The sequence below is a fragment of the Eumetopias jubatus genome, unplaced genomic scaffold (assembly GCF_037043125.1).
Source record: "Eumetopias jubatus isolate StellerSeaLion01/CBP00866 unplaced genomic scaffold, mEumJub1_p1.0 scaffold_1, whole genome shotgun sequence".
Classification (NCBI taxonomy): Eukaryota; Metazoa; Chordata; class Mammalia; order Carnivora; family Otariidae; genus Eumetopias; species Eumetopias jubatus.
The window spans coordinates 82,407,325-82,432,949 of NW_028274807.1; the positions used below are offsets into that span (position 1 = coordinate 82,407,325).

The 25,625-nt window shown below is 42.4% G+C and overlaps 1 protein-coding gene across 2 annotated transcripts in view; it reads left to right on the forward strand.

The window, feature by feature from the left end:
- Positions 1-24,318, forward strand: part of MCF2L2 (MCF.2 cell line derived transforming sequence-like 2) — a 254,266-nt gene extending 229,948 nt beyond the window's left edge. Inside the window, exons 26-29 of one of the 2 annotated variants that reach the window (XM_088025244.1) lie at positions 20,313-20,357; positions 23,534-23,622; positions 24,020-24,101; positions 24,204-24,318. In XM_088025244.1, the coding sequence (XP_087881370.1) occupies positions 20,313-20,357; positions 23,534-23,622; positions 24,020-24,101; positions 24,204-24,220 (233 nt within the window). In that variant the 3' untranslated portion in view covers positions 24,221-24,318. Of the gene's footprint in view, positions 1-20,312; positions 20,358-23,533; positions 23,623-24,019 lie in introns of both variants that reach the window. The other variant, XM_028100844.2, reaches the window with a different exon arrangement.
- The last annotated feature ends 1,307 nt before the right edge of the window (positions 24,319-25,625 follow it).

Below are 25,625 nucleotides of genomic sequence, written 5' to 3' on the forward strand. Positions count from 1 at the left end.
TCGGGGTGCATGTACCCCTTCCAATCTGTACTTTTGTATCCTTTGGGTAAATACCTAGTAGTGCAGTTTGTGAGTCAAAGGGTAGTTCTATTTTTAATTTTCTGAGGAACCTGCATACTGTTTTCCAGAGTGGCTGCACCAGTTTGCATTCCCACCAACAGTGAAAGAGGGTTCCCCTTTCTCCACATCCCCACCAACACCTGCTGTTTATTCTGTTGTTGATTTTAGCCATTCTGACAGCTGTAGTCTTGATTTGCATTTCCCCGATGATGAGTGATGTTGAGCATCTTTTCATGTGTCTGTTGGCCATCAGATGTCTTCTTTGGAAAAAATGTCTATTCTTGTCTTCTGCCCATTTTTTTTATTGTTTTTTGGGTGTTCAGTTTTAGAAGTTCTTTGTGTATTTTGGATATTAACCCTTTATCAGATGTGTCATTTACAAATATTTTCTCCCATTCCATAGGTTGCCTTTTAGTTTTGTTGGTTGTTCCTTTGCTCTGTAAAGGCTTTTTATTTTGATGTAGTCGCAATAGTTTATTTTTGCTTTTGTTTCCCTTGCTTCAAGGAACATGTAGAAAGACATTGCTGTGGCTGATGTCAAAGAAGTACTGCCTGTGCTCTCTTCTAGGATTTTTATGGTTTCAGGTCTCACATTTAAGTCCTTAATCCATTTTGAATTTATTTTTGTGTATGATATAAGAAAGTGGTCCAGTTTCATTCTTTTGCATGTTGCTGTCAGTTTCCCCAACACCATTTGATGAGACAGTCTTTCTCATTGGATATTCTTACCTGCTTTGTCAAAGATTAATTGACAATATATTTGTGTGTTCATTTCTGGGTTTCTGTTTTGTTCTATTGATCTATGTGTCTATTTTTGTGCCAGGACCATATTGTTTTGATTACTACAGCTTTGTAATATAACTTGAAGTCTGGAAGTGTGATGTCTCCAGTTTTGCTTTTCTTTTTCAGGATTGCTTTGGCTATTCAGCATCTTTTATGGTTCCATACAAAATTTTAGAATTGTTTTTTCTAGCTCTGAAAAATGCTGGTGGTATTTTGATAGGGATTGCATTAAGTGTGTAGATTGCTTTGGGTAGTATGGACATTTTAACCATATATGTGCTTCCAATCCACGAGCATGGAATGTCTTTCCATTTATTTGTGTCATCTTCCATGACTTTCATCAGTGTTTTATAGTTTTCAGAGTATAGGTCTTTCACCTCTTGGTGGTTTTGGTGCAATTGTAAATGACATTGATTCCTTGATTTCTCTTTCTGCTGCTTCATTATTGGTGTATAGAAATGCCACACAGCAACTTCTTGCTAGACATATCTCCAAAGGCCAAGGAAAGAAAAGCAAAAATAAACTATTGGGACTTCATCAAGATAAAAAGCTTTTGCACAGCAAAGGAAATAGTCAACGAAACTAAAAGGCAACCTACGGAATGGGAGAAAATATTTGCAAATGACATATCTGACAAGGGGCTAGTATCTAAAATCTATAAAGAACTTACCAAACACAACACCCAAAAATAACAAAAAATCCAGTTAAGAAATGGGCAGAAGACATGAACAGACATTTCTCCAAAGAAGACATACAAATGGCCAACAGACCCATGAAAAAATGCTCAACATCACTCAGCATCAGGGAGATCCAAATCAAAACCACAATGAGATACCACCTCACACCAGTCAGAATAGCTAAAATTAACAAGTCAGGAAACAACAGGTGTTGGTGAGGATGTGGAGAAAGGGGAACCCTCTTATGCTGTTGGTGGGAATGCAAGCTGGTGCAGCCACTCTGGAAAACAGTATGGAGGTTCCCCAAAAAGTTAAAAATAGAGCTACCCTATGACCTAGCAATTGCACTGCTAGGTATTTACCCAAAGGATACAAACATAGTGACCCAAAGGGCACCTGCATCCCAATGTTTATAGAAGCGATGTCCACAATAGCCAAACTGTGGAAAGAGCTGAGATGTCCTTCAACAGATGAAAGGATATTATGGTATGTGTGTGTGTGTGTATATATATATATATATATACATATATATACATATACATATTATGGAATATATATATTATGGAATATTACTCAGCCATCCGAAAGGATGAATACTTACAATTTGCATCGACATGGATGGAACGTGAGGGTATTATGCTAAATGAAATAAGTCAGCTGGACAAAGACAATTATCATATGGTTTCACTCATATGTGGAATGTAAGAAACAGTGCAGAGGACCATAAGGGAAGGGAGGGAAAACTGAATGGGAAGAAATGAGAGAGGGAGACAAACCATGAGAGACTCTTAACTATGGGAAACAAACTGAGAGTTGATGAAGGGGAGGTGGGTTGGGGGATGGGATAACTGGGTGATGGGCATTAAGGAAGGCACATGATGTGATGAGCACTGGGTGGTCTATGAAACTGATGAATTGTTGAACACTACATCTGAAACTAATGATGTAATATGTGTTGGCTAATTGAATTTAAATTTTAAAAAAGAGAGAAAAAAGAAAAAAAAAGAAATGCAATAGACTTCCATATATTGATTTTGTATTCTGTGACTTTACTGAATTCATTTATTAGTTTCTAGCATTTTTTTTTTGGTGGAGGCTTTACGTTTCCTATATAAATAGTATCATGTCATCTATAAATAGTGAAAGTTTGACTTCTTTCTTGCCTATTTGGATGACTTTTACTTCTTTCTGTTGTCTGATTGCTGTAGCTAGGACTTCCAGTACGAGTTTGAATAAAAGTGGTGAGAGTGGACATCCCTGTCTTGTCCTGACTGTAGAAGAAAAGCTCTCAATTTTTCCCCATTTAGGATGATATTAGCTGTGGGTTTTTCACATATGGTCTTTATTTATTTATTTAGAGGATTTTATTTATTTATTTGACAGAGAGAGACACAACGAGAGAGGGAACACAAGCAGGGGGAGTGGGAGAGGGAGAAGCAGGCTTCCCGCCGAGCAGGGAGCCCGATGCAGGGCTCGATCCCAGCAGCTGGGATCATGACCCGAGCTGAAGGCAGACGCTTAACAACTGAGCCACCCAGGCGCCCCACATATGGCCTTTTTTATGTTGAGGTATGTCCCCTCTATCCCTGCTTTGTTGAGGGTTTTTATCATGAATGGATGTTGTACTTTGTCAAATGCTTTTTCTGCATCTATTGGACTGATCATATGGTTCTTATCCTTTCTTTTATTAAGGTGATATATCATGTTGATTGACTTGTGAATACTGTACCACCCTTGCAATCCAGGAATAAATCCCACTTTATCATGGTGAATGATTGTTTTAATGTATTGTTAGATTTGTTTTGCTAATATTTTGTTGAGGATCTTTGCATCTATGCTCATCAGAGATATTGGTCTTTGTGTGTGTGTGTGTGTGTGTGTGTGTGTGTGTGTGTGTGTGTGTGTGATATCTTTATCTGGTTTTAGTATCAGGGTAATGCTGGCCTCATAGAATGAATTGGGAAGCTTTCCTTCCTCTTTTATTTTTTGGAATAGTTTGAGAAGAATTTGTATTAACTCTTCTTTAAATGTTTGGAGAATTCTACAGATAGCTGTCAAGCTATCTGGTCCTTGACTTTTTTTGTTAGGAGTTTTTGATTACTGATTCAATTTCTTTGCTGGTTATTGGTCTGTTCAAGTTTTCTATTTCTTCCTATTTCAGTTTTGGTCATTTATATGTTTCTAGAAATTTATCCATTTCTTGTAGGTAGTCCAATTTGTTGGCATATAGTTTTTCATAATATTCTCTTATAATTGTTTGTATTCTGTGGTATTGGCTGTTATTTCTCCTCTTTCATTTGTGATTTTATATATTTGGGTCCTTTCTCTTTTCTCTTGGTAAGTCTGGCTAGAGGTTTATCAATTTTATTAATTTTTTCAAAGAACCAGCTCCTGGTTTCATTGATCTGATTTTTAGTTTCTATACCATTTATTTCTGCTCTGATCTTTATTATTTCCTTCTTTCTGCTGGCTTTAGGCTTCATTTGTTGTTCTTTTTCTAGCTCCTTTAGGTGTAAGATTAGGTTGTTTATTTAAGATTTTTCTTGCTTCTTGAAGTAGGCCTGTATTGCTATTACTTCCCTCTTAGGACCACTTTTGCTGTACCCCAAAGTGCTGGACTGTTGTGTTTTCATTTTCATTTGTCTCCAGGTGTTTTGTTTTGTTTTGTTTTAATTTCTTCTTCGTTTCCTGGTGGACTCATTCATTGTTTAGTGGTATGTTGTTTAACCTGTGTGTATTTGTGGTCTTTCCAGATTTTTTCTGTGGTTGACTTCTAGGTTCATAGCATTGTGGTCAGAAAAGGTGTATGGTATGACTTCATTCATTTTGCGTTTGTTGAAGCCTGTTTGTGACCTAATATGTGATCTATTCTGGAGAATGTGCACTTAGAAAGAATGTATAGTCTGCTGTTTTAGGATGGAATGTTCTGAATATATTTGTTAAGTCCACCTGGTCCGGTGTGTCATTCAAAGCCATTGTTTACTTGTTGATTTTCTGTTTAGATGATCTGCCCATTGATGTAAGTAAGATGTAGGGTGTTAATGTCTCCTACTATTGTTGTATTATTATTGTTATTTCCTTTATGTTTGTTGTTGTTTTATATATTTGGGTGTTCCCATGTTGGGTGCATAAATATTTATAATTGTTTTATCTTCTTGGATTGTCCCCTTTATTATTATATAGTGCCTCTCTTTGTCTCTTGTTACAGTCTTTGTTTTAAAGTCCAGTTTGTCCGGGTCACCCAGGTGGCTCAGTTAGTTAAGCACCTGACTCTTGATCTCAGCTCAGGTCTTGATCTCAGGGTCGTGAGCTCAAGCCCTGCATTGGGCTCCACACTGGGCATGGAGCCTACTTAAAAAACGAATAAAGTACCGTTTGTCCAATATAAGTATTGCTTCTCCAGATTTCTTTTGACATCCATTTGCATGATACATGTTTTTCCAACCCCTCACTTTCAATCTGCATGTGTCTTTAGGTCTAAAATGAGTCTCTTGTAGGCAACATATAGATAGGTCTTTTTTTTTTAATCCATTCTGACACCCTATATCTTTTGATTGGAGCATTTAGTCCATTTACATTCACAGTAATTATTGATAGATATGTACTTATTGCCATTTTATTGCTTGTTTTGTGGTTGTTTCTGGAGTTTTTCTCTGATGCTTGCATATCTTTCTGTCTTTCATGTTTTGCTGATTTTCTTTAGTGATATATTTGGATTTATTTCTCTTTATTCTTTGCATGTTTATTAGTGTTTTTTTTATATATGGTGACCATTAGGTTTGTATATAACCTCTTTGCAAATGGCAGTCTATATTAAGTTGATGGTTGTTCAAGTTTGAACCCATTCTTTTCTCCTCTCCTACCCATGTTTTAGGCATATGTTATTTTATATCCTTTTTTTGTGTGTGAGTTCCTTGACTGATTTTTTTACAGAAATATTCATTTTTACTGATTTTGTGTTTCCTGGCTTTATATTGTTACTTTTTGTCTCTCCTTTCCACTTAAAGCGTCCCCTTTAATATTTCTTGCAGGGTTGGTTTAGTGGTCACAAGCTCCTTTAGTTTTTGTTTGTCTAGGAAACTATCTCTCCTTCTATTACGAATGATAGCCTTGCTGGATAGAATATTCTTGGCTGCAGATTTTCCCCTTTTAGTACTTTGAATATATCATACCACTCTCTTCTGGCATGCCAAGTTTCTGTTGAAAAATGTCCAGCTAGCCTTATGGGTTTTTCCTTATAAATTAATTACTTCTTTTGCTGCTTTTAAGATTTTTCCTTTATCACTATATTTTGCAAATTTCATTACCAACTGTCTTGGTGTTGGCCTGGTTTTGTTGATTTTAATGGGAGTTCTCTGTGTCTCCTCAATCTGGATGTCTGTTCCCTTCCCTAGATTAGGTTAAGTTTTCAGCTATTATTCAAATAAATTTTCTGCCCCCTTTCTTCTCTCTTCTTCTTCTGGGACTCCTATAATATTAATGTTATTACATTTGATGGAGTCACTAAGTTCCCTAAGTCTATTCTCATTTTGCATAATTTTTTCCCCCTCATTTGTTCATCTTCCTTGCTTTCCATTAGTTTGTCTTCTAGCTCATTAGTTCATTTCTCTGCTTCTTTCAGCCTGCTTTCACTGCATCAAGCATGTTTCTAATCTCACTTACTGCACTCTTCATCTCTGATTCTTTCTTAGCTCTTTTATCTCTGTGGTAAGGGTCTCACTGATGTCTTCTGTTCTTTTCTCAAGGCCAGTGAGTATCCTTATGATCATTTCTTTAAATTTTCTATCAGGCATGTTACCTATATCTGTTTTGCTTAGATCTCTGGCCATGGCCTTATCTTGTTCTTTCATTTGGGATGAATTCCTCCATCTTGGCATTTTGTCTAGGTGCTCTGTCTTCTTCTCTATGTTAGAAAAAACAGTTATATCTTCTGCTTCTGAAAGTAATGGCCTTATAAAGAAGAGGTCATGTAGTGCCCTGGGCCTGGTGCTTCAGGTAGTATCTTCAGTGTGTGCCACATGCATTCTGCTATTGTGTTCTGGCTGCTCTATCCTTCAGGCCAGTCATCTACAGAGGCTCTCCTTGCCTTCTGTGAACAGTGTTTGGTCCCTAGCCTGAATATAGCAAGTGTTAACTAAGTGTGCTCTGGTCTGCTTGTGAAATGAGACCTGTCACCACCTCCACCAGAACTAAGGTCCTGCAAAACTCTCTGATTGGGAGATGTGGTGTGGGCAAGGGTTTGTACTGGTCTGGGAGAGGGGCCCAGCGAGCTGAGACTGAGGCAGGTGTGCCTGAGAAGAGTAGTTCCACTGGAGTGCAGGGGTTGGGGCTTGGTGTAAGCAAGTTAGGCAGCCAGTGTTGGAATTGCTTCCTGCAGGTGGTTCTATGTTTATGCTGAGGGGCAGAGGAGGGAAATGACACCAACTATCTCCTTTGTTCCCAGAGAGGTATCTCCATGAATGTTGCCTCTCAGGAACACACTCCAAGAAGAGCAAATAATCTCCCCACTGTGTGCCCCAGGCACTCTTCAGATCATTGTTGCCATGCTGTATGGTCTGGTGTTGTTTGCCTGCCTTCTCTCCAGGAGTAGCTCAGGGCCCTCCAGGCTCTATCCCAGACAAGCCTGCTGATCTTTAAAATTCCAGGCTTTAAGCCCTGCTGGTTGCAAGAACTCATGAAAATTCAGCCCCTCTCATTTACAAGCCAGTGGCTATGGGAAAATGTTCTCCTTGTGCATTCCCCTTGTGCTCCTCTCTCTCACACCCTTCTCTTCGATCACAACTCCCTTCCCCCTGCAGCAGCTGTGATCTCTTTCTCCCCTAAGCCACATCTCTGCACTTTCTTTTTCGATGTGGCCATTTCTCTCCCTTTAGTTGCGGAGTTTGTTCTGTCAGTCTTCAGGTCAATTTCTGGAGTATTTAGGGTGATTTGACAGTTATCTATCTGTATTTGTGAGATGAGGTGAGCCTAGGGTCCTCCTACTCCACCTCCATCTTCTGTTCTTCCTTTTTAAAGTTGTTTTGGCTATTCTACATCCTTAACATTTCTGTATGTATTTTAGAATCATCTTTTCAATTTCTACAAAAAAGCTTGCTGAGATTTTGCTTGGTATTGTGTAAAATCTATAGATCAACTTGGTAAGAAAGGGCATCTTACCAAAATTGTTCCTAATTGACAATTTAGATTTTAACTGAATCACCCTACCCTGCTCTGCCTCACACAAAAAAAGACATGTGTTTGTTATGAGGACATGACATTTATTCAGTTAACAATTCAGAAATACATTCTTAAGCCCTTCTCAAGTCCTAGCACTATGCTCCCTAGGTTGTGACAGGAATGTAAAATCTAGATAAGAAGCAGAACCCCACATGGAATATTCTCCAGAACAGATCACATGATAGGCCAAAAAACAAGTCTCAATGAATTTAAGAAGATTGAAATCATATCAAGCATCTTTCCAGCCACAGCAATATGAAATTAAAAACTCAAGTGGTGCCTGGGTGGCTTAGTCAGTTAAGCATCCGACTCTTAATCTCACTCAGGTCATGATCTCAGGGTTGTAAGATTGAGCCCTGCATTGGGCTCCATGCTGGGCGTGGAGCCTGCTTGGGATTCTCTCTCTCTTATTCCTCTGCCCCTCCCCTCCCTAAAAAAATCAGTTACAGGAAGGACACCTGGCTGGCTAGTCAGTAGAGCATGCAAGTCTTGATCTCATGGTTGTAAGTTTGAGCCCCATGTGCAGTGTAGAGATTACTTAAAAATGAAAAAAATTGGGTGCCTGGGTGGCTCAGTTGGTTAAGCGTCCAACTCTTGGTTTTGGCTCAGGTCATGATCTTGGGGTCAGGAGATCGAGCCCCACATTGGGCTCCATGATGGATGTGGAGCCTGCTTGAGATTCTCTCTCTGGCCTCCCCATCTCCCAGCTCATGCATGTGTGCATGCACTCTCTCAAAAAAAAAATAATAAATAATAAATAAAAATCTTTAAAAGTCAGTTTCAGGAAAAAACTAGAAGAAACACAAAAACATGGAAGCTAAACAACATTTTTCTAAACAACCAATGGGTCAATGGAGAAATCATAGTGAAAATGAAAAAAATACCTGCAGACAAATGAAAATGGAAACACTATAGTTCAAAATTTTTGCAACACAACTAAAGCTCTTTTAAGAGGGAAGTTTATAGTGATACAGATGTACCTCAAGAAAGAAGAAAAATCTCAAATGAACAATTTAACCTCATACATAAAGGAACTAGAGGGCACCTGGGTGGCTCAGTTGGTTAAGCATCCCACTCTTGGTTTCAGCTCAGGTCATGATCTCAGGGTCATGAGATTGAGCCCTGCATGGGGCTCCATACTCAATACAGAGTCTGCTTGTCCTTCTCCCTCCCCCTCTGCTCCTGCTCCCACTTGTGCATGCATGTGCTGTCTCTCTAAATGAATAAATAAAATCTTAAAAAAAAGGAACTAGAAAAATAAAATAAAACCTAAAGTTAGTAGAAGGAAGGAGGTAATACAGATCAGACTGGAAATAAATGAAATAGAGACTAAAAAACTAGAAAGGAACAGTAAAACTAAGAGTTGGCTCTTTGAAAAGTTAAACAAAACTGATAAACCTTTAGCTAGGCTCATCAAGAGAAAAAGAGAGAGGACTCCAATAAAATCAGAAATGAAAGAGAAGTTACAAGTGACACCAGAGAAATACAAAGGATTATAAAAATTATGAAAAATTATATGCCAACAAATTGGACAAGCTAGAAGAAATGGATAAATTCCTAGAAACATACTATCTTCCAAGGCTGAATCAGGAAGAAATAGAATTTCTGAACAGACCAATTACTAGTAACAAAATTGAATCAGTACTTAAAAAAACTCCCAACAAACAAAAGTCCGGGACCAGACGGCTTCACAGGTGAATTCTACCAAACATTTAAAAAAGAGCTAATACCTATTCTTCTCAAACTATTCCAAAAAACAGAAGAGGAAGGAATGCTTCCAGATTCATGCTATGAGGCCAGTATTACTCTGATACCAAACCCAAAGATACTATAAAAAAAGAAAATTACAAACCAATATCCCTGATGAGCATAGATGCAAAAATCCTCAACAAAATATTAGCAAACTGAATTCAAAAATACATTAAAAGGGTCATTCATCACAATCAAGTGGAATTTATTCCAGGGATACAAAGATGGTTTAATATGTGCAAATCAATGTGATGCATCATATTAACAAAATGAAGGATAAACATCATATAGTCATCTCAATAGATGCAGAAAAAAACATTTGACAATATTCAACATCCATTTATGATAAAAATCTCAACAAAGTATATTTAGAGGAAACATACTTCAACATAATAAAGGCCATATATGAAAAACCCATAGTTAACCTCATACTCAACAGTGAAAAACTGAGAGCTTTTCCTCTAAGATCAGGAAAAAGACAAGGATGTCCACTCTCACCACTTTTAATCAACATAGTACTGGAGTTCCTAGTCATCAGGCAAGAAAAAGAAATAAAAGGCATTCAATATGGCAAGCAGGAAGTAAAATTTTCACTATTTGCAGATGACATGATACTATATATAGGAAACTCTAAGGACTCCACCCCCCCCAAAAAAAACAAAAAAACTATTAGAACTAATAAATGAATTCAGTAAAGTTGCAGGATACAAAATCAACATACAGAAATCTGTTGTGTTTCTATACACTACTAATGAGATAGCAAAAAGAGAAATTAAGAAAATAGGGGCACCTGGGTGGCTCAGTTGGTTAAGCGACTGCCTTCGGCTCAGGTCATGATCCTGGAGTCCCGGGATCGAGTCCCGCATCGGGCTCCCTGCTCAGCGGGGAGTCTGCTTCTCCCTCTGACCCTCTTCCCTCTCATGCTCTCTATCTCTCATTCTCTCTCTCTCAAATAAATAAATAAAATCTTAAAAAAAAAGAAATTAAGAAAACAGTCCCATTTACAATTGTATCAAAAAGAATATCTAGGAATAAATTTAACCAGAGATGAGAGACCTGTACTTTGAAAATTATAAGACATTGATGAAAGAAATCAGAGATGACACAAATAAATGGAAAAATATATGAAGTTCATGGACTGGAAGAACAAATATTGTTAAACTGTCCATACTACCCAAACCAACCTATAGATTTAATGCAATCCCTATCAAAATATCAATAGCATTTTTCACAGAACTAGAACAAATGATCCTAAAATTTGTATGGAACCACAGAAGACCCCCAAATAGCCAAAGCAATATTGAGAAAAAAGAACAAAGTTGGAGCTATCACAATTCCAGATTTAAAGATTTACTACAAAGCTATTGTAATCAAAACAATATGGTACTGGCACAAAATAGACACAGATCAATGGAACATGATTGATAGCCCAGAAATAAATCCATGCTTATATAGTTAATTAATCTATAACAAAGGAGGCAAGAATACACAATGGGGAAAAGACAGTACCTTTCATAAATGTTGTTGGGAAAACTGGACAGCTACATGCAAAAGAATGAAACTGGACCACTTTCTTATACCATACACAAAAATAAATTCAAAGTGGATTAAAGACTTAAGTGTAAGACCCAAAACCACAAAATTCCTAAAAGATAACATAGGCAATAATCTCTTGGAAATCAGCCTTAGTAATATTTTTCTGGGCAAGTCTCCCCAGGCAAAGGAAGCAAGAGCAAAAATGTAAACTATTGGGACTGCATCAAACCAAAAAGTTTTACACAGCAAAGGAAGCCATCAGCAAACCAAAAAAGGCAACCTATTGAATGGGAGAAAACATTTGCAAATGATATATCCAATAAAGCATTATCCAAAATATATAAAGAACTCATACAACTCAATGCCAAAAAACCCCAATCTGACTAAAAAATGAACAGAGGACCCGAATAGACATTTTTCCAAAGAAGACATACAGATGGCCAACAGACACATGAAAAGATGCTCAACATCACTGATCATCAGGGAAATGCAAGTCAATACCACAATGAGATACCACCTCACGCCAGTCAGAATGGCTAGCATCAAAAAGACAGATAAGAAATGTTGCTGAGAATGTGGAGAAAAGGGAACCCTTGAGAATAGTGGGGTTGTTAAATGGTGCAGCCATTATGGAAAACAGTACAGAGATTCCTCAAAAAACTAAAAATAAAAGTGCCATACTATCCAGTAATTCCACTTCTGGGTATTTACCCAAAGAAAATGAAAACACTAATTCAAAAAGATATATGCACCCTTATGTTTAATGTAGCATTATTTACAATAGCCAAGATATGAAAGCAACCTAAGTGTCCATAGATAGATGAGTAAATAAAGAAGATGTGGTATATGTACACAATGGAATACTTCTTAGCCATAAAAAAGAATGAAGTCCGGCCATTTGCAACAACATGGGATGGACCTAGAGGGTATTGTGCTGAGTGAAATAAGTCAAAGAAAGACAAATATTCTATTATTTCACTTACATATGGAATCTAAAAAACCAACAAACGAATCAAAAATAACAAAAAAGAAATAACTGGTAAATATAGAGAACAAACTAGTGATTGCCAGGGTGTGGGGGTGGGGAATGGGAATTATAGGTGAAGGGGATTAAGAGGTACAAACTTCCAGTTAGAAAATAAGTGAGTCACTGGAATGAAAAGTACAAAAAAATAAGCAGAACCAGGTCCTAGCTTGTAGATAAAAAGAAAAGCCCTACTGAACTCAAAGACAGGCCCAGAGGCATTGTCCAGCACCTTCCTTTTACAGACTGGCAAACAGAGGGTCAATTTCACACAAATTTTAGGCAGCAGACCAGAGCAGGGCCTTAGGCTCGTCCCTGAGAGAAGGTGAGACTTCCCAGACAGAACACAGAGACTTCCCAGACAGAACACTTTAGGCAATGGGGGTGGGAGGTTTCAGGATCAGGAATATCAGGACCTTATATCTGTCTAGCATTTTTCAAAGCTCTGACAGATACCAGATTATCATCCCAGTCCATTCCTATACCACCTTGAACCCTTGGGATTGCTGAGCCTAATAACCTTGTGCGCTCTGGGCAAGGCACCCACACTCTCGCAGAGTACTCTATCACAGCATCTAATATTAGAATTTTATGATGTGTTTATGTTTTTCTCCCCACTAGGCCATGAATTCCTCTAGAGCATGAAGTTTGTCTTAGTAGTTTTAGCTTCCTTTGGGCCTCATATTAGACAAGGGCCTGGCACTCATAGGTGCTCAGTAAATGTTTAGTGAATAAACAAATAAAAAAAACTCATTGAATAATCACATCAGGCTGGCAAACTACTCTGCAAGCAGAGTCAGGGGTGATGAGGTTTAGCTCAGGACACATCTCATTCATCTCAGACCTCCAGGGCCTAGCAAGTGTTTATTTGTTGAGCTAGACTAACACAAAAGAGTTACTATTAATAGTCGGCATTTCAGGACAGGGAAGAGGGAAGGAGGGAGCTAGAGTGAGCCAATAAAAAAGCTTATGAGAGGATGAAAGGGCATTCCTCCCCCTCACCTCTCCCACTTTAAGACTTGTACCCAGGGGCACCTGGCTGGCTCAGTCAGTAGAACACACAACTCTTGACCTCAGGGTTGTGAGTTCAATCCCCACGCTGGGTGTACAGATTACCTAAGAATAAAATTTTAAGAAAAAAAAAAAGACTTGCAGCCAGTTAGATGTTAACTGTATAATCCAGCAAGTGGTGTCCACTGACCCTTCCCTTGTTGAATATCATGCACAGAGCCGGGCCAGGTCTTAGACTAAAGTGAGGAGGAAGATAAAGCAGGTCCTTGAGACTTTAGGAGAACCCAGGTGAGCCAGCACAACTCCACCCGGTATAGGGAGGAATGCACATGCCATTCTTTCCTATGGTCCAATGTTCATGTATATTTCTCTAAAGCAAAGGCATTGGAGTGGAATTTGTACCCTGGATTGAAAATATGGAAAGAGCTACCAGCAGTAAGGAAGACCCAGTCCCCAGCATACATGGGATTAAAGGTAGGATCCAGTGGGAGAGTGGGGTAGCAATGGGTGATACCAGCTGCTGAGAAGCTGAAGAAGACATTGCCTTAGCCTTTCCTGAATTATGTGAGTGAGAAGAAAGATATATCAGTTTTCTGCTATTCATTTGTGTAGATTTAACTAGGCTTGAATTAAAATGAAGGGCAAATGTTTCACATTGAAAGTGACTCCGTCTTTGGAAAAGCTGTCCTTTTAAGGAAATGGTTGTAGAGATACGAGCATTCGTTGCCAGAATGTCTGTGCTTGGGAATAAAGACACCAGCTTGTGGCAACTTTACTTCTTGCTCTATCCAAGATTTATGGATTTCACCTCCTCTCCAAGCTTTCCATGGAAAGGCTAGGAGCACTTGATCCAGGTGCTTCCCCATAAGACTTCAGCCCTGACTTCTTCGTGGGTCAGTTTTCTGGTGGCCAGAATTTGGTATGGGATCACAAAGAAAAACACGTGTGGAAGCTTTTTATACTTTATATTTAATGACATAATAGATTATGGTTTATGGGGTTCCAAATGTGCTGCTTTTGTCGTCATCTTGTCTTTCCCTGCCTGTTTAAATTGGAGATAACCTTTTCCAAAAGACCTTCTACTTTATGCTTTTACCACTGCCATAATCAAAGTCTTGGGAATTCAGTATTTGAGATTTTGGTTTTGGACTATCATGTAATTAATTTGATGGGACATGAGGTATGTATTCAGGCCTACGATTTATTTAGAAAAGGCCTTTGGAAGGAATTTTAGTTCAAAACACATTTATTGAGTGTCTACAAAGTACAAAATTCATTGAAGAAACACACACAGATCCCACACCCCCACTCAGGGGCAAAGCTAACTTATGTTTCTTGGTCAGACTTCTAGACCTTTGGATGCTAATGAGCATGAAATGGCAAATTAACAGGAAGATGGTTACATAATAAGTAACTGGATGTGCAGTCTTGGTCGACAAATATTAATGGCAATGCCATTTAATAAAGCAGTGATTGTCAGGGCACCTGAGTGGCTTAGTCGGTTAAGTTTCTGACTCTTGATTTCAGTTCAGATCATAATCTCAGGGTTATAAGATCAAACCCTGCATTGGGCCCCATGCTGGGTGTTGAGTCTGCTTGGGATTCTCTCCCTCTGCCCCTCCCCTCCCTAAAATAAATAAATAAAAATAAAAGAGTGATTTTCAACTAGGGTATATATGTGCATTCTAAAATTTTGTATTTGGAAAATACAGACCAGGAAAAGTGAGGCTTGAGAAAAATCTTGGCTGGTGAAAGTTCATAGACTATAATATAGTCCCTAAATTTGCTTTGCATGATAAGGCCTATCCCTCTATGGGATATAGCAGAATCTCTAGGAGGTGTGAAATTTTTATGTTTTGTTTTCCATGGGTATTTTGTAATGGCTTGTAAAAAAAACATTTTTTAAGAAAAGATAAAATCAGATTTTTCTATCCTAAATAATCGGTTTTATCCCCCAATATTGTCTCTAATCAAGTCACATCCTGGCTTCCTTTTCTACTTTGAAAAGTTCAAAATGAAGGAAGACCCCTGATATTGGACCCCCTTTCAGCTGGGGCCGTACAGATGAGTAAAATGTGTGTTGAGAATTCCATTCCAGGTTATTTATTTAACAGTCAACTCTTCAGATTTTCAAGGACTATTAGAAAATTGAGCCTATCAACCTTATCTGGTCCTAAAGTTTATTTTATTCTTGAAGCCTTTAACTCCTTTTTTCATGTGCCAAGAATCTCTTAAAGAGATCTTTAAAAGCCCCTTTGCTTGAAGATATTGGCATACATTGGTCAACACAGTGGCATAATCTATAAATTTACAGACATGAGCCATTTGATAGAGTTATAACTCCTTCACCCAAAGCATAAGTCTGTGAATTGTCCAGGTGCCCTTCTTTTTTTTCCTTCTATCTATCCTGCTAATTCAAAGTGATCAGACTCAAAAGTGTGAGATGAGCAGAAGAATGGATAACATTTAGTTGTGTCTTAGTCTAGAGTTGGCTGTAGACTGTTTATGTTTATGTTATCTGGTGTTATCTGGCGCGTGCATGTATGCACTTCAGTGCTAGGAAAGCAGGGTGGTTTCAGAAGTCAGAAAGATACAAGGGAAAAACTGATGTCCTTGTGAACTTACAACTTTTTCACAAGTTAGTTTCACAAAAACCAGTCAGCTCTTCAGAAGATTGGCTGACACCTCAAAACAAAACAAAACAAAGCAAAAAAGACCCCAAAACAAGAAGCAAAACTCAAGAGTTACATTGTGAAAAGTAGTATATAGTGCACTGACAGCACCAAATGCTGGTGATGATAGGAAGCAACAGGAATTCTCATTCACTGCTGGTGGCCATGCAAAATGGTATAGTTTGATAGCTTCTTACAAAAGCTAAAAATTGTTTTACCATACAGACCAGCCATCATATTCCTTAGTATTTACCCAAATGAACTGCAAACTATGACATATCCATATGATGGGATATTACTCAGGAATAAAAAGAAATGAGCTATCAAACCACAAAAAGACATAAGGAAACCGAAGTGGCAAATTGCTAAACAAAAGAATCCCATCTGAAAATACATACTGCATGATTCCAACTGTTTGACACTCTGGAGAAGACAAAACTATAAAGACAGTAGAAAGATCAGTGGTTACCAGGGATATGGGGGAAGAGGGGATGAGCAGGCTGCACACAAGAGATTTTTAGGGCAGTGAAACTATTCTGTATGGTATCGTAATGGTGGATATAGGACATTGTGCACTTGTCAAAACCCACAGAACTGTCCAACACAAAGAGTAAACCCTGATGTAAACTATGGACTTTAGTTAATAATAATGCATCAGTACTGGTTCACTAATTGTAATGAACGTACCACACTAATGCAAGATGTTAATAATAGGAGATATTGTGTAGGGAGCCAATGGAGAGGGGCTATATGGGAACTCTGTATTTTCTGCTCAATTTTTCTGTAAACCTAAAACTGATCTAAAAATAAAATCTGTTCATTTTTTAATAAAAAAAATCACACAGTAGTGTCACAGGGGCTTTAGACACCTTGCCTACATCGTTTTTGTCAGGTGCATGCACCCACTGCCCAGTTGCTATGAGGTTAGCTGCTAACAGCTCTCAGTTGTGCCCTTCGGAGGAGTGCCCTCAGCTGACCAGAGCTGTCTAGCCAGGAAATGCCTGACAGGTTATGGCCTCCCTCAAGGGCAGCTTATGGCCAGCCAGCCAATGGCTGACTGATTCGGGGTACAAAATGGGACACCTGTAGTACCATCTATGGTCCAGGGTTTCCCAGGAGATCAGGCTGGCGCTAGACTTGAGCAGAGCCCACCTCTTCCCTGCCCTGTCTTCTGTCCTCAGTGCTCTTACAGGTTTCCTCTGAAAGCCCTTTCTCCACCACTCACTTGTGCAACCTGCTTCTGGGAAACCTGACCCAAGACAGTACCAGGAAAGGTCCTAGAAAGAATGGGATTCTGGCGTTATTAGGTCACTTGCTGGCCAGGTGGCAATGAGGATTCCATTGCTGCTGGTTAGGTGGCGTGTGGAAAGCCCTAGGCCCTGGTTTGTGGTAGCAGTTCAGTTGCTAAGATCTTCACCTGTGGTGATACCTGGGGTCAGACACAAGGGGACAGGGATGCACCAGTTGGTGCAATGTCTCTAGGATTTGAGAAGTTTGGGGAAAATATTAAGTATCAGGACCACAGAATTGGGAGGCTATTGCTAAGCACCATGGATGCACTGAAGAGAGTGAAGAAAGTGACAGCCTCAGATTAACCACCAACTTAAAGCCCCATGTGAGAATCAGAGGGCTTCCTTGCCAGTGTTCAGCCCCTCATCTTCTACAGCATGGCACTATGTGAGAGAAGGATGAATTCTCAGCCTAGGCAAATGTGCTGCCTGATCATTTGGGGCTCCTAGTGCTAGTAGAAGAGCAGGCAGGTCATGCCCTGATAGGGAAGATGTGGGACTGTAAAGCTTGAGATGAGAACATCTAGGTCTAGCCCCTCTATCCCCCTGGGCTGGCGTAGTGGCCTACCCCCACCCCTTGTTGGGAGAGAGACTCTTCTCCCCACAAAATTATGCAGAAGCCTCAAATGAGATGTACATGACAATGCTTGCCCTTCTTAGGATGTGTCCCCACCTTCCTTCCAGAATAATAATTAGCATCTAAATATAACAATGATCTGACTGGGGAAGAGGCACGGAGACCTAGAGACTTAAGCTCAAAATGTGAGGCTCTTTGTACTGTGTTCATGCCCATCAGAGAAGATCCATTGCAGAAAAGGTGCCTAACAGCTAAACCGACTGGATGACTTGGCCAGCAGGTGTCAGCTGGCTTTTGCCTTGGTACCCCAGTGCCTGCACAGTGGGCTCATAGAGACACCTTCACAGCAGAGTGGGAGGCTATGCATGGGCCCAGCAGCATGGGCTTCCTGTTGTCAAGACCAACATAGCTTCTGTCACTGCTGACAATCAACTGGCCGGCACAGATGGACACTGAGCTCCCAGTTGGATACTATCCTTTGAGGAGAACGGTCGATGTCATCAGACCCCCTCCAGGCTGGAAAGTACAGTAATTCACTCTGAGCAGGAGTGACATGTGTGCCTTTCCTGCTCACAGGGCCTCCACTGTTCGAGGACTCATGTAGCATCTGATCAACCATAAAGCATTGCTTTAATGGAGAGACTTGGCCGTCGGCATATCACCACAGGACTGACCTACAGTCCTACCACACATCACCCCATTTAGAAGCTGCCAGCCTGATAGAGCTGTGGAATAGCCTCCTGAAAGCGAGGATGTGCAACAGTTTAGACATGGCACTGTGGGGTGGGGTGCTAGCCTTCAGGATGCAGTATATACCTTAAACCAAGGCCATGTCATGGTACTGTGCCCTCAGTAAGCAGAATATATGAATCTGGGAGGCAAGAGGTTGAATGAGTTGTGACCTTATTCATTATCATGCTCTAGTGATTTGCACAGGGCATTTGTCTTTCCCATCCCTGCAACGTTCGTTAGTCTCAGTGAGTTTAGAGGTCTTGGTTCCCAAGGGGGGAGTTTCCACCAGGGGACATAGTAAGAGTCCTACTTAACTTGAATCTATACCCCCTGCTGCTGCAATTGGTTTTTAGATTATACCGTTGTTATCATCTCCCTCCCATTCTAGATACCCCTCCTTCTCATCTTCTGCTGGTGGTGTGCCCAGGGGGTGTCCCGGACTCTTGTCTGGCTACTTCTTTTACTTGCCCATTTACAGTTACAGCTGGGTGTGGAGGTGTTGGGGGATGTTCCAGTGGGTCACCTGAGCATCAAGCACATTCCTCTCTGACGCTGTTAGATAACAGCCTGAACTCCTCATGAGGATTAGGATCAATTGCTTCCTCCAGTGTGGCAACCGCTTTTTTTGCCTGTATGTCTAGTGGCATGAGGATGGAGTGGTGGGACTCCCTATGATGAGGATGCAGTGTTGGGACTCCTCACAATGAGGATGGAGTGGTGGGACCCCTCACCATGAGGATGCAGTGGTGGGACCCCTCACCATGAGGATGCAGTGGTGGGACCCCTCACCATGAGGATGCCTTGGTGGGACCCCTCACCATGAGGATGCAGTGGTGAGACTCCTCACGATGAGAATTAAATGAGATGAAGCTTTCAGATTAGGGCCTAGATGGCTGTTTGCATATTATCATTAGCAGCTAGTTACCCACATTTGTTCCTCCAGAGAAGGAAAAGAAAGGCTTACCCATAATTTAAAGGCATGTCTCCACCCCACTACCCCGCCCCCGCTTGTGCGCGCAAGCCCACGCCCTCTCTCTCTCAAAAAATAATAAATCTTTTTTGAAGTTTTGCATATTGTAACAATAGAGAAAAATCTAGTTTGAAAGAAAAAAATAGTTTGACCATTTGAAATCTGAGCGGTAAGGAGTGGGTGGCCTCCGAACAAGTGAGCTCTACAGTGGAGTGGTCCTGTTATTCCATCTAGTGGACAGCACGGAAAAGGCATGATTTTATCTTCAAAGGTTGTAATTTACCAAAAACATGTATCCTGATAAAAACTCACGGGTTCACTTGTTAATAAGTTTCATTCAGTTTTTAAACCAAAATGAAAGATCAGAATTCCAACACTAAGTTTGGAAACTAAATTCCCAAAAACATTTAGGATTTATGTGATGTATGCTAGAAAGATCATCCACTGAAGGAAAAGAGAATATACACCAGTTCTTAACTAGCATGAATTTTCACAACCCACCTTTCCCATTCTTCTTATCCTTCTCCACCAACATTTTTATGCTTATTCTGGTACATGGACTGGGAGTGCCCCAGAGACTCAAAGTATACCTTCCCAACACACCACTAGACCTTCACTGGTACCAGAGCCATTCTGCTCATTTTCCAAGTATGCAACTATCACACGGGGCGCCTGGGTGGCTCATTCATTAAGCGTCTGCCTTCGGCTCAGGTCATGATCTCAGGGTCCTGGGATCGAGCCCCGCATCGGTGCTCCCTGCTCTGCAGGAAGCCTGCTTCTCCCTCTCCTGCTCCCCCTGCTTGTGTTCCCTCTCTCGCTGTCTCTCTGTCAAATAAATAAATAAAATCTTAAAAAAAAAAAAAGAATGCAACTATCACTTAAAATTTTGTTGTAATCAAATTGAATATTTTTCAAGGACCTATGTATTTGTGTGTGTATATGTGTGTGTGCGCACACATGCACACTGTTTCCTTTTACAGCCGTTTATTACCTTTATAATTTGTTTCCTCCTCCAGATATTTATGAGGGTGAAGACAATGGCAAACAAATCTCCCCCAAATGTGAGTAATAATAGCATACTTGGAGTACACACAGCTGTTCTGAAACCTTCTCTTTAGTATTATTGTAATCACTATTAACAATAATAATAGGTATTATTTATTAAATTCCTAAAATGTACCATTTTACTTTATAAGCCCTTTTGCTAATCTTTATATCAAAACTGCAATAGATATTAATATCCCCATTGTTATAGACAAGAAAACTGGTGCTCCGAGAGGCTAAGTGGCTTACCCAGGACCACACAGCTAGCGAATGCGTGACAAACTCAGAACTGTACTCAGGTCTCACTGACCCCAAAGCCTCTGCTCCTACCCTTGGACAATGGGCCTTTCATTTATTCACTCATGGCATCTGCCAGACCCTGAGCCCAAGATTCTGGGGTCTCCTGAGTGCTGTCACCCCTATAGGACCTAAGACTTAGTCCCTAAGGCCCCTAAGGGCCCATGGCCAGTGAATCCAGGAGGAAGGGATTCAATATGCAAATGACAAAGATGCAGCCGACTCAGACTGGGAGCTGTGCTTTCGTCCCCTGCACTTCCAGCTTGGACTGACGGCCGTTCTCCAAGGTTTGCTGGTTCTGCGAATTCAGAGTCTCTTCCAGGGGGCGGGGAGGTGGGGGTGGTGGGATACTGGGTGAATAGGGTATAGTCTCTGCTGCCAAGAGCCCCAGGGCCCTCGGGGGAGACATAGGAGGGCTCACCCGGGGCAGCTGCAGTTTGTGTCCCTTCAAGGGTCTTATGAGGTGATTGTGGGTGAGCCCACCACCTCCACAGCCCCTCTCCTCCTCTGTCTCCCAGAATAGAATGGGACAGAATAGAATAGAACCCAACAGAATAAAGTAGAACAGAATAAAAGACTAGAATAGTACAGATCAGGTGAGCACATCACACCCTGTTAAGGGGACTATTGTTCCATAAACTTGTTTTCATTTTAGAGATGTGTTATGTGTGCACGCTGTGTTGGGTGTAAAATGGGCATCTCTCTGTGGCTGCACCCCAAGGAATATAGACAACTTTGGTCTAGGCTAACTGGGGGCCTGGGGGACCCCAGGCATCCCCCACCCTCACCTGTGGTACCGGGAATGAAGGAGGCCATGTGTGGTGACAGTCCCCAGCAGGGAGGTGGCATTTGGGTATTGTCAGCGCTGGGAAGATCATTTCTCTTCCCAGGCTCAGGCCGATCCTCCCTGAAGGCAGGGAAAGGCCCAGATGACCTCGAAATAATGCAGTCAACCTGTGGCCAGGTGTGTGAGGTCCTGTGTGGCAGCCCTGTGCCGGGCTGAGGGCCCCCTCCCCCTCCGGCTGGGCCCACAGGAGAGGGGCAAGCCGCCACCAGTGCCTGGGCATCATTTTATCCCAGGTGCCACTTCCTTGCAGAGCGGCTGCAAATGGCTGTCAGGTCTCTCAGTTCCTGCACTGCTCCCCAGCCCTGCCGCCCCGGGGCCCTGAGTGCTCCACAGCTGCCAGAGGCCTCAGGGTCAGGCCCCACCCCTGGCCTCCCAGCAGGTGGCTCTGGGACCCCTGCCCCCCCCCCACTGTCTCTGGGCCACTGAGGCCATGGCCCCCGGAGGAGCAGCCCTTCCGTTCACACAGTGCTGTTGGGGGTGCGGGGGGGTGGGGAGGGGGTAGACTTTACCTCCAACATAGTGTGCACACATAATACATCTCTAAAATGAAAACAAGTTTATGGAACAATAGTCCCCTTATAAGTATGCTGTCCTCATCTGATCTGATCTGTTCTATTCTGCTTTATTCTATTGTGTTCTTTTTTTTTTAAAGATTTTATTTATTTGAGAGATTAAGAGAGAGCAAAGGAGGGGGAGGGGCGGGGGAGAGGGAGAAGCAGACTCCCTGCTGAGCAGGGAGCCTGACCTTGCAGGGCAAGGTCTCTGTTTCCTGCCTTATAGCCTTGCAGCAAGACAGCCAATCCACATCCTCACTGTCTGGTCCCCGGTGTAAGGGGGTCTGGGTTGGATGACTGCCCTAGAGACGAGTCTCTGGGTGTTACTGCGGATGTCCCCGAGTCCCATCGGGAGGGGGGCAGTGGGAGGCACCTCTCTGAGCCAGTTTCTCCTACGCCCTCCACCCCTCACCCTACCACGTGCTGTGACTGGAAATTAAACCAGGTTTGCTGCAATCTGAGAGCACTGTGTCCAGCTGCCTTACAACTGTCCAACATCAGGCGGGGTCCCTGGAGGCCTCTGGGAAGGGGCTGCCTGGCCGCTCCCTGTTTTGCTGGCACAGCCCCCACTGATCTGCTCTGGGGAGAGCCCTCGGCCCCAGAAGGCAGCTTGGGAGGCCTCTGGGCAGCAGGTCACGAGAGTTCCCACATGTGTGATTCCTGCTCACTGCTATAACTGTGCCATCACCCCCAAATGTAGGCTCCTCTGGGATTCCTGTGTCCAGAAAGTCCTCGCCCCCCATGCCCTGCTTATGCCCTTCAAGGCCTCACCCCAACCCTGCCCTTGAATTGTCACCTGAACAGAAACTTCGTCCTGCACTCAGAGTCTTGCGGGACTGATTACTCGGCTGCCGCTCAGCCACTCAGCCAACGGAACTTGGTCAACTGATTATTCCTCTCTCGTCTCAGTTTCTCATCTGTATACTGGAGCTAAAGCTCTTACAGGGTTCTCTGAAGCGTAACTTTTGGCCAACTGACACCCCAGCAGGCACAAAGCAGGGCCCAGTGTCTGGTGGAGGTTGCTGGCATGACTGGCCAGTTAATGAAATCAATTCACTGGAGAGAGAGGCAGGATGTACTTGCTCCTCTGATTTCCCATGGGGAGAGCGGTGACAGAGGCTACCAAGGGAATGGGAAATGCGCTGTAATCAGGGGAGAGAAAAGAGGGCAAGGGGAAAAGAAGGGAGGGAAGAAGGGTGGAGGGCAGGAAGGTCGTCAAGCACAACAAGACAACCATTTTCTTGGAGGACAAGGAAGAGAGCTATGAACACCATGTAGACATGTCTTCTCAGTCACAGTTACAGAATTTTGAGCTGGAAAAGGGAACCTGGAGATCATAGACCTCCACCTCCCCCCAGGTGAGGCAGTACAGGTCCTGGGAAAGTATGAGTTAAAGATGGGGGAAAATGGGTTCTTGGGGACAGGCACTGCCTGGGACATCTGGCCATCCCCTATCCAGCACAGTAGGCCAAATTCTTCCCTTTCTTTCTCCAAGGCTGCTCCAGCAGAGAGTTTATCTCCATGGCAACCTTTGAGGAGCCTGAAGGTGCAGAAGAAATGGAAAAGGAGAGCAGTGCTCTGAGTGTAATTTATTTTCTTCTTACCTCTTTCATTTTTTCCCTCATTCCTATTCATCAGCTTCTCCTGCCTCTTCCTCTCCCCGTTTCCTCTCCCCTTTCTCTCTCCCCCCTTTTCATGATTCTCACCCAGAAGGACCAGGCCTAACCCAGGAAGCTGAGGTCACTGGGTCTGCAAAGTGCCTCAGACCCTCTCAGCCTAGCATGGCCCCTGTCTCCTTAGCAATGCACTGGGTTTCTGGTTATAAATATGGAGCTCCTGCTGGGATCCCGAGTGACCCTGTTTGAGAGCTAGGGTGGGCCCCAACCTGCCCGGCGGGAATCACCGGTTGCGCCTGGCCCGGGCTCGGGCACTCCTCGGCACTGCCAACTCTGAGGGTGCACCACTGTCCTCTCCCTTACAGCTATCCGGACTTTTCCAGTTGGACGACAGTTATGAAACGTGTTCCTCCAAATCTGTCCTGCAAACGAGAGAAAGCATCCAGGGTAAGAAAGAAGGTGGCGATGAGGACATGTGAGTGTGAAAGAGGAAAGAACAGTGAGGGAATTGGTTAGCCATTGCTCCCCTGACTCTTCTTGGAATTTCAGACGACAAACAAAACTAAGCCAGTGTGCACCGGCTTGCTCGCCCCGGCGGGGGAGACGACTAATCTGCGGGCAGAAGCAGTGCGGGCGAGGGAAGGATGCCGGAGGACCCTCTTCCCCAGAGAACTGACACTGGTTCCAGACCACAGCGGCTCCCGGCTCGGCCGAGCCGCCCCAGGCCGCCTTCGTTCCGGGCACAGGCTGCGGCGGGCGCCGGGGGCCGGGCCCACCCTTAAATAGAACGCGGGCAAGGGGCCTCGGACCCTCCGAATCTGCCGCACTGGCGCGGGGGGAAGGGCCAGGACCACCTTCCAGAGGCCTGAGGAAGGGTCCACCGCCTACCGGCGGAGCCCACCCTCCGGATGCCGGCGGCGGCGACGAACCTGGGAGCTGCTCCCCACGCGCCTGCGCGAGCTCCGGGCACTGGGAGCAGGCGTCCGCCAACTCCCGGGCTGCTCCACACGCGCCTGCGCCAGCGCCGGGCCTTGCAGACGCCCGTGAATCCCCGGGCTGCTGTACGCGTGTCTGCAGAGGTTAGTGGAGCCCAGCCCTGGAAGGTTTTGCCCAAGGTTTCCCAGCGTTGGCGCTCTGACTTTGGGGGCTGGATAATTCTTTGTTGGGGAGGGGAGGGCTGTCTAGTGCATTGTAGGCTATTTGGCAGCATCCCTGGCCTCCTCCCACAAGATGCCAGTAAAATCCCTCTCCCACCCGCTCACCCAAATTATGACAATCTTTTTAAAAATGCCTTCAGACATTGCCAAATTTTTCCTCGGGTGGGATTGGGGAGATCTGTTGAGAATCTCCTATCCGAGCCTCGGAGGAGCCGAAACTCTACAGGGGCAGCCCTGTGCTCCTCTTGAATCCCCACAAAAATGTTCCTGTGGTGTTTGTGTTACTTTGTTCCAGGATTGTGTCCTTTCAGAGAGGGTTGGTTACAAGTTAATGTCTGAGGTATTTCGTTTTAGATTTATTTGTTTTAAAATTGGTTTGTTATCTTCAGCTATTTATTTTTCGTTTTGTTAATTTTTAGTTAATTTCTATTTTTAGTTTTCTAGTTATTTAATTTTATAGCTTTAAAGTTACTTTGTTTATAAATATTTTGTTTTCAAGGTTATTTCGTTTTTGAATTATTCATTTTCAGTCTCTTATTTACAGCTATTTTAAGTTATACATTTACAAATTAGCTTTAGAATTATTTTAAATTATCTTCACAATTATTAATATCTGAGTTATTTACTTTTATAGTTATTCTGTTTTTTAGTTATTGGAGTTTTTTGAGTTATTTATTTTTACAGTTACTTATTTGACTACTAAAAATTCACTGGAAGTTTTAAAACTATTTTAGAATTATTTTCAGGATAAAGTGTTTTTAGTTATTTTAGAGTTTTTTCCCCTTGTTAATTTTAGAGTTACTTATAGTCACAG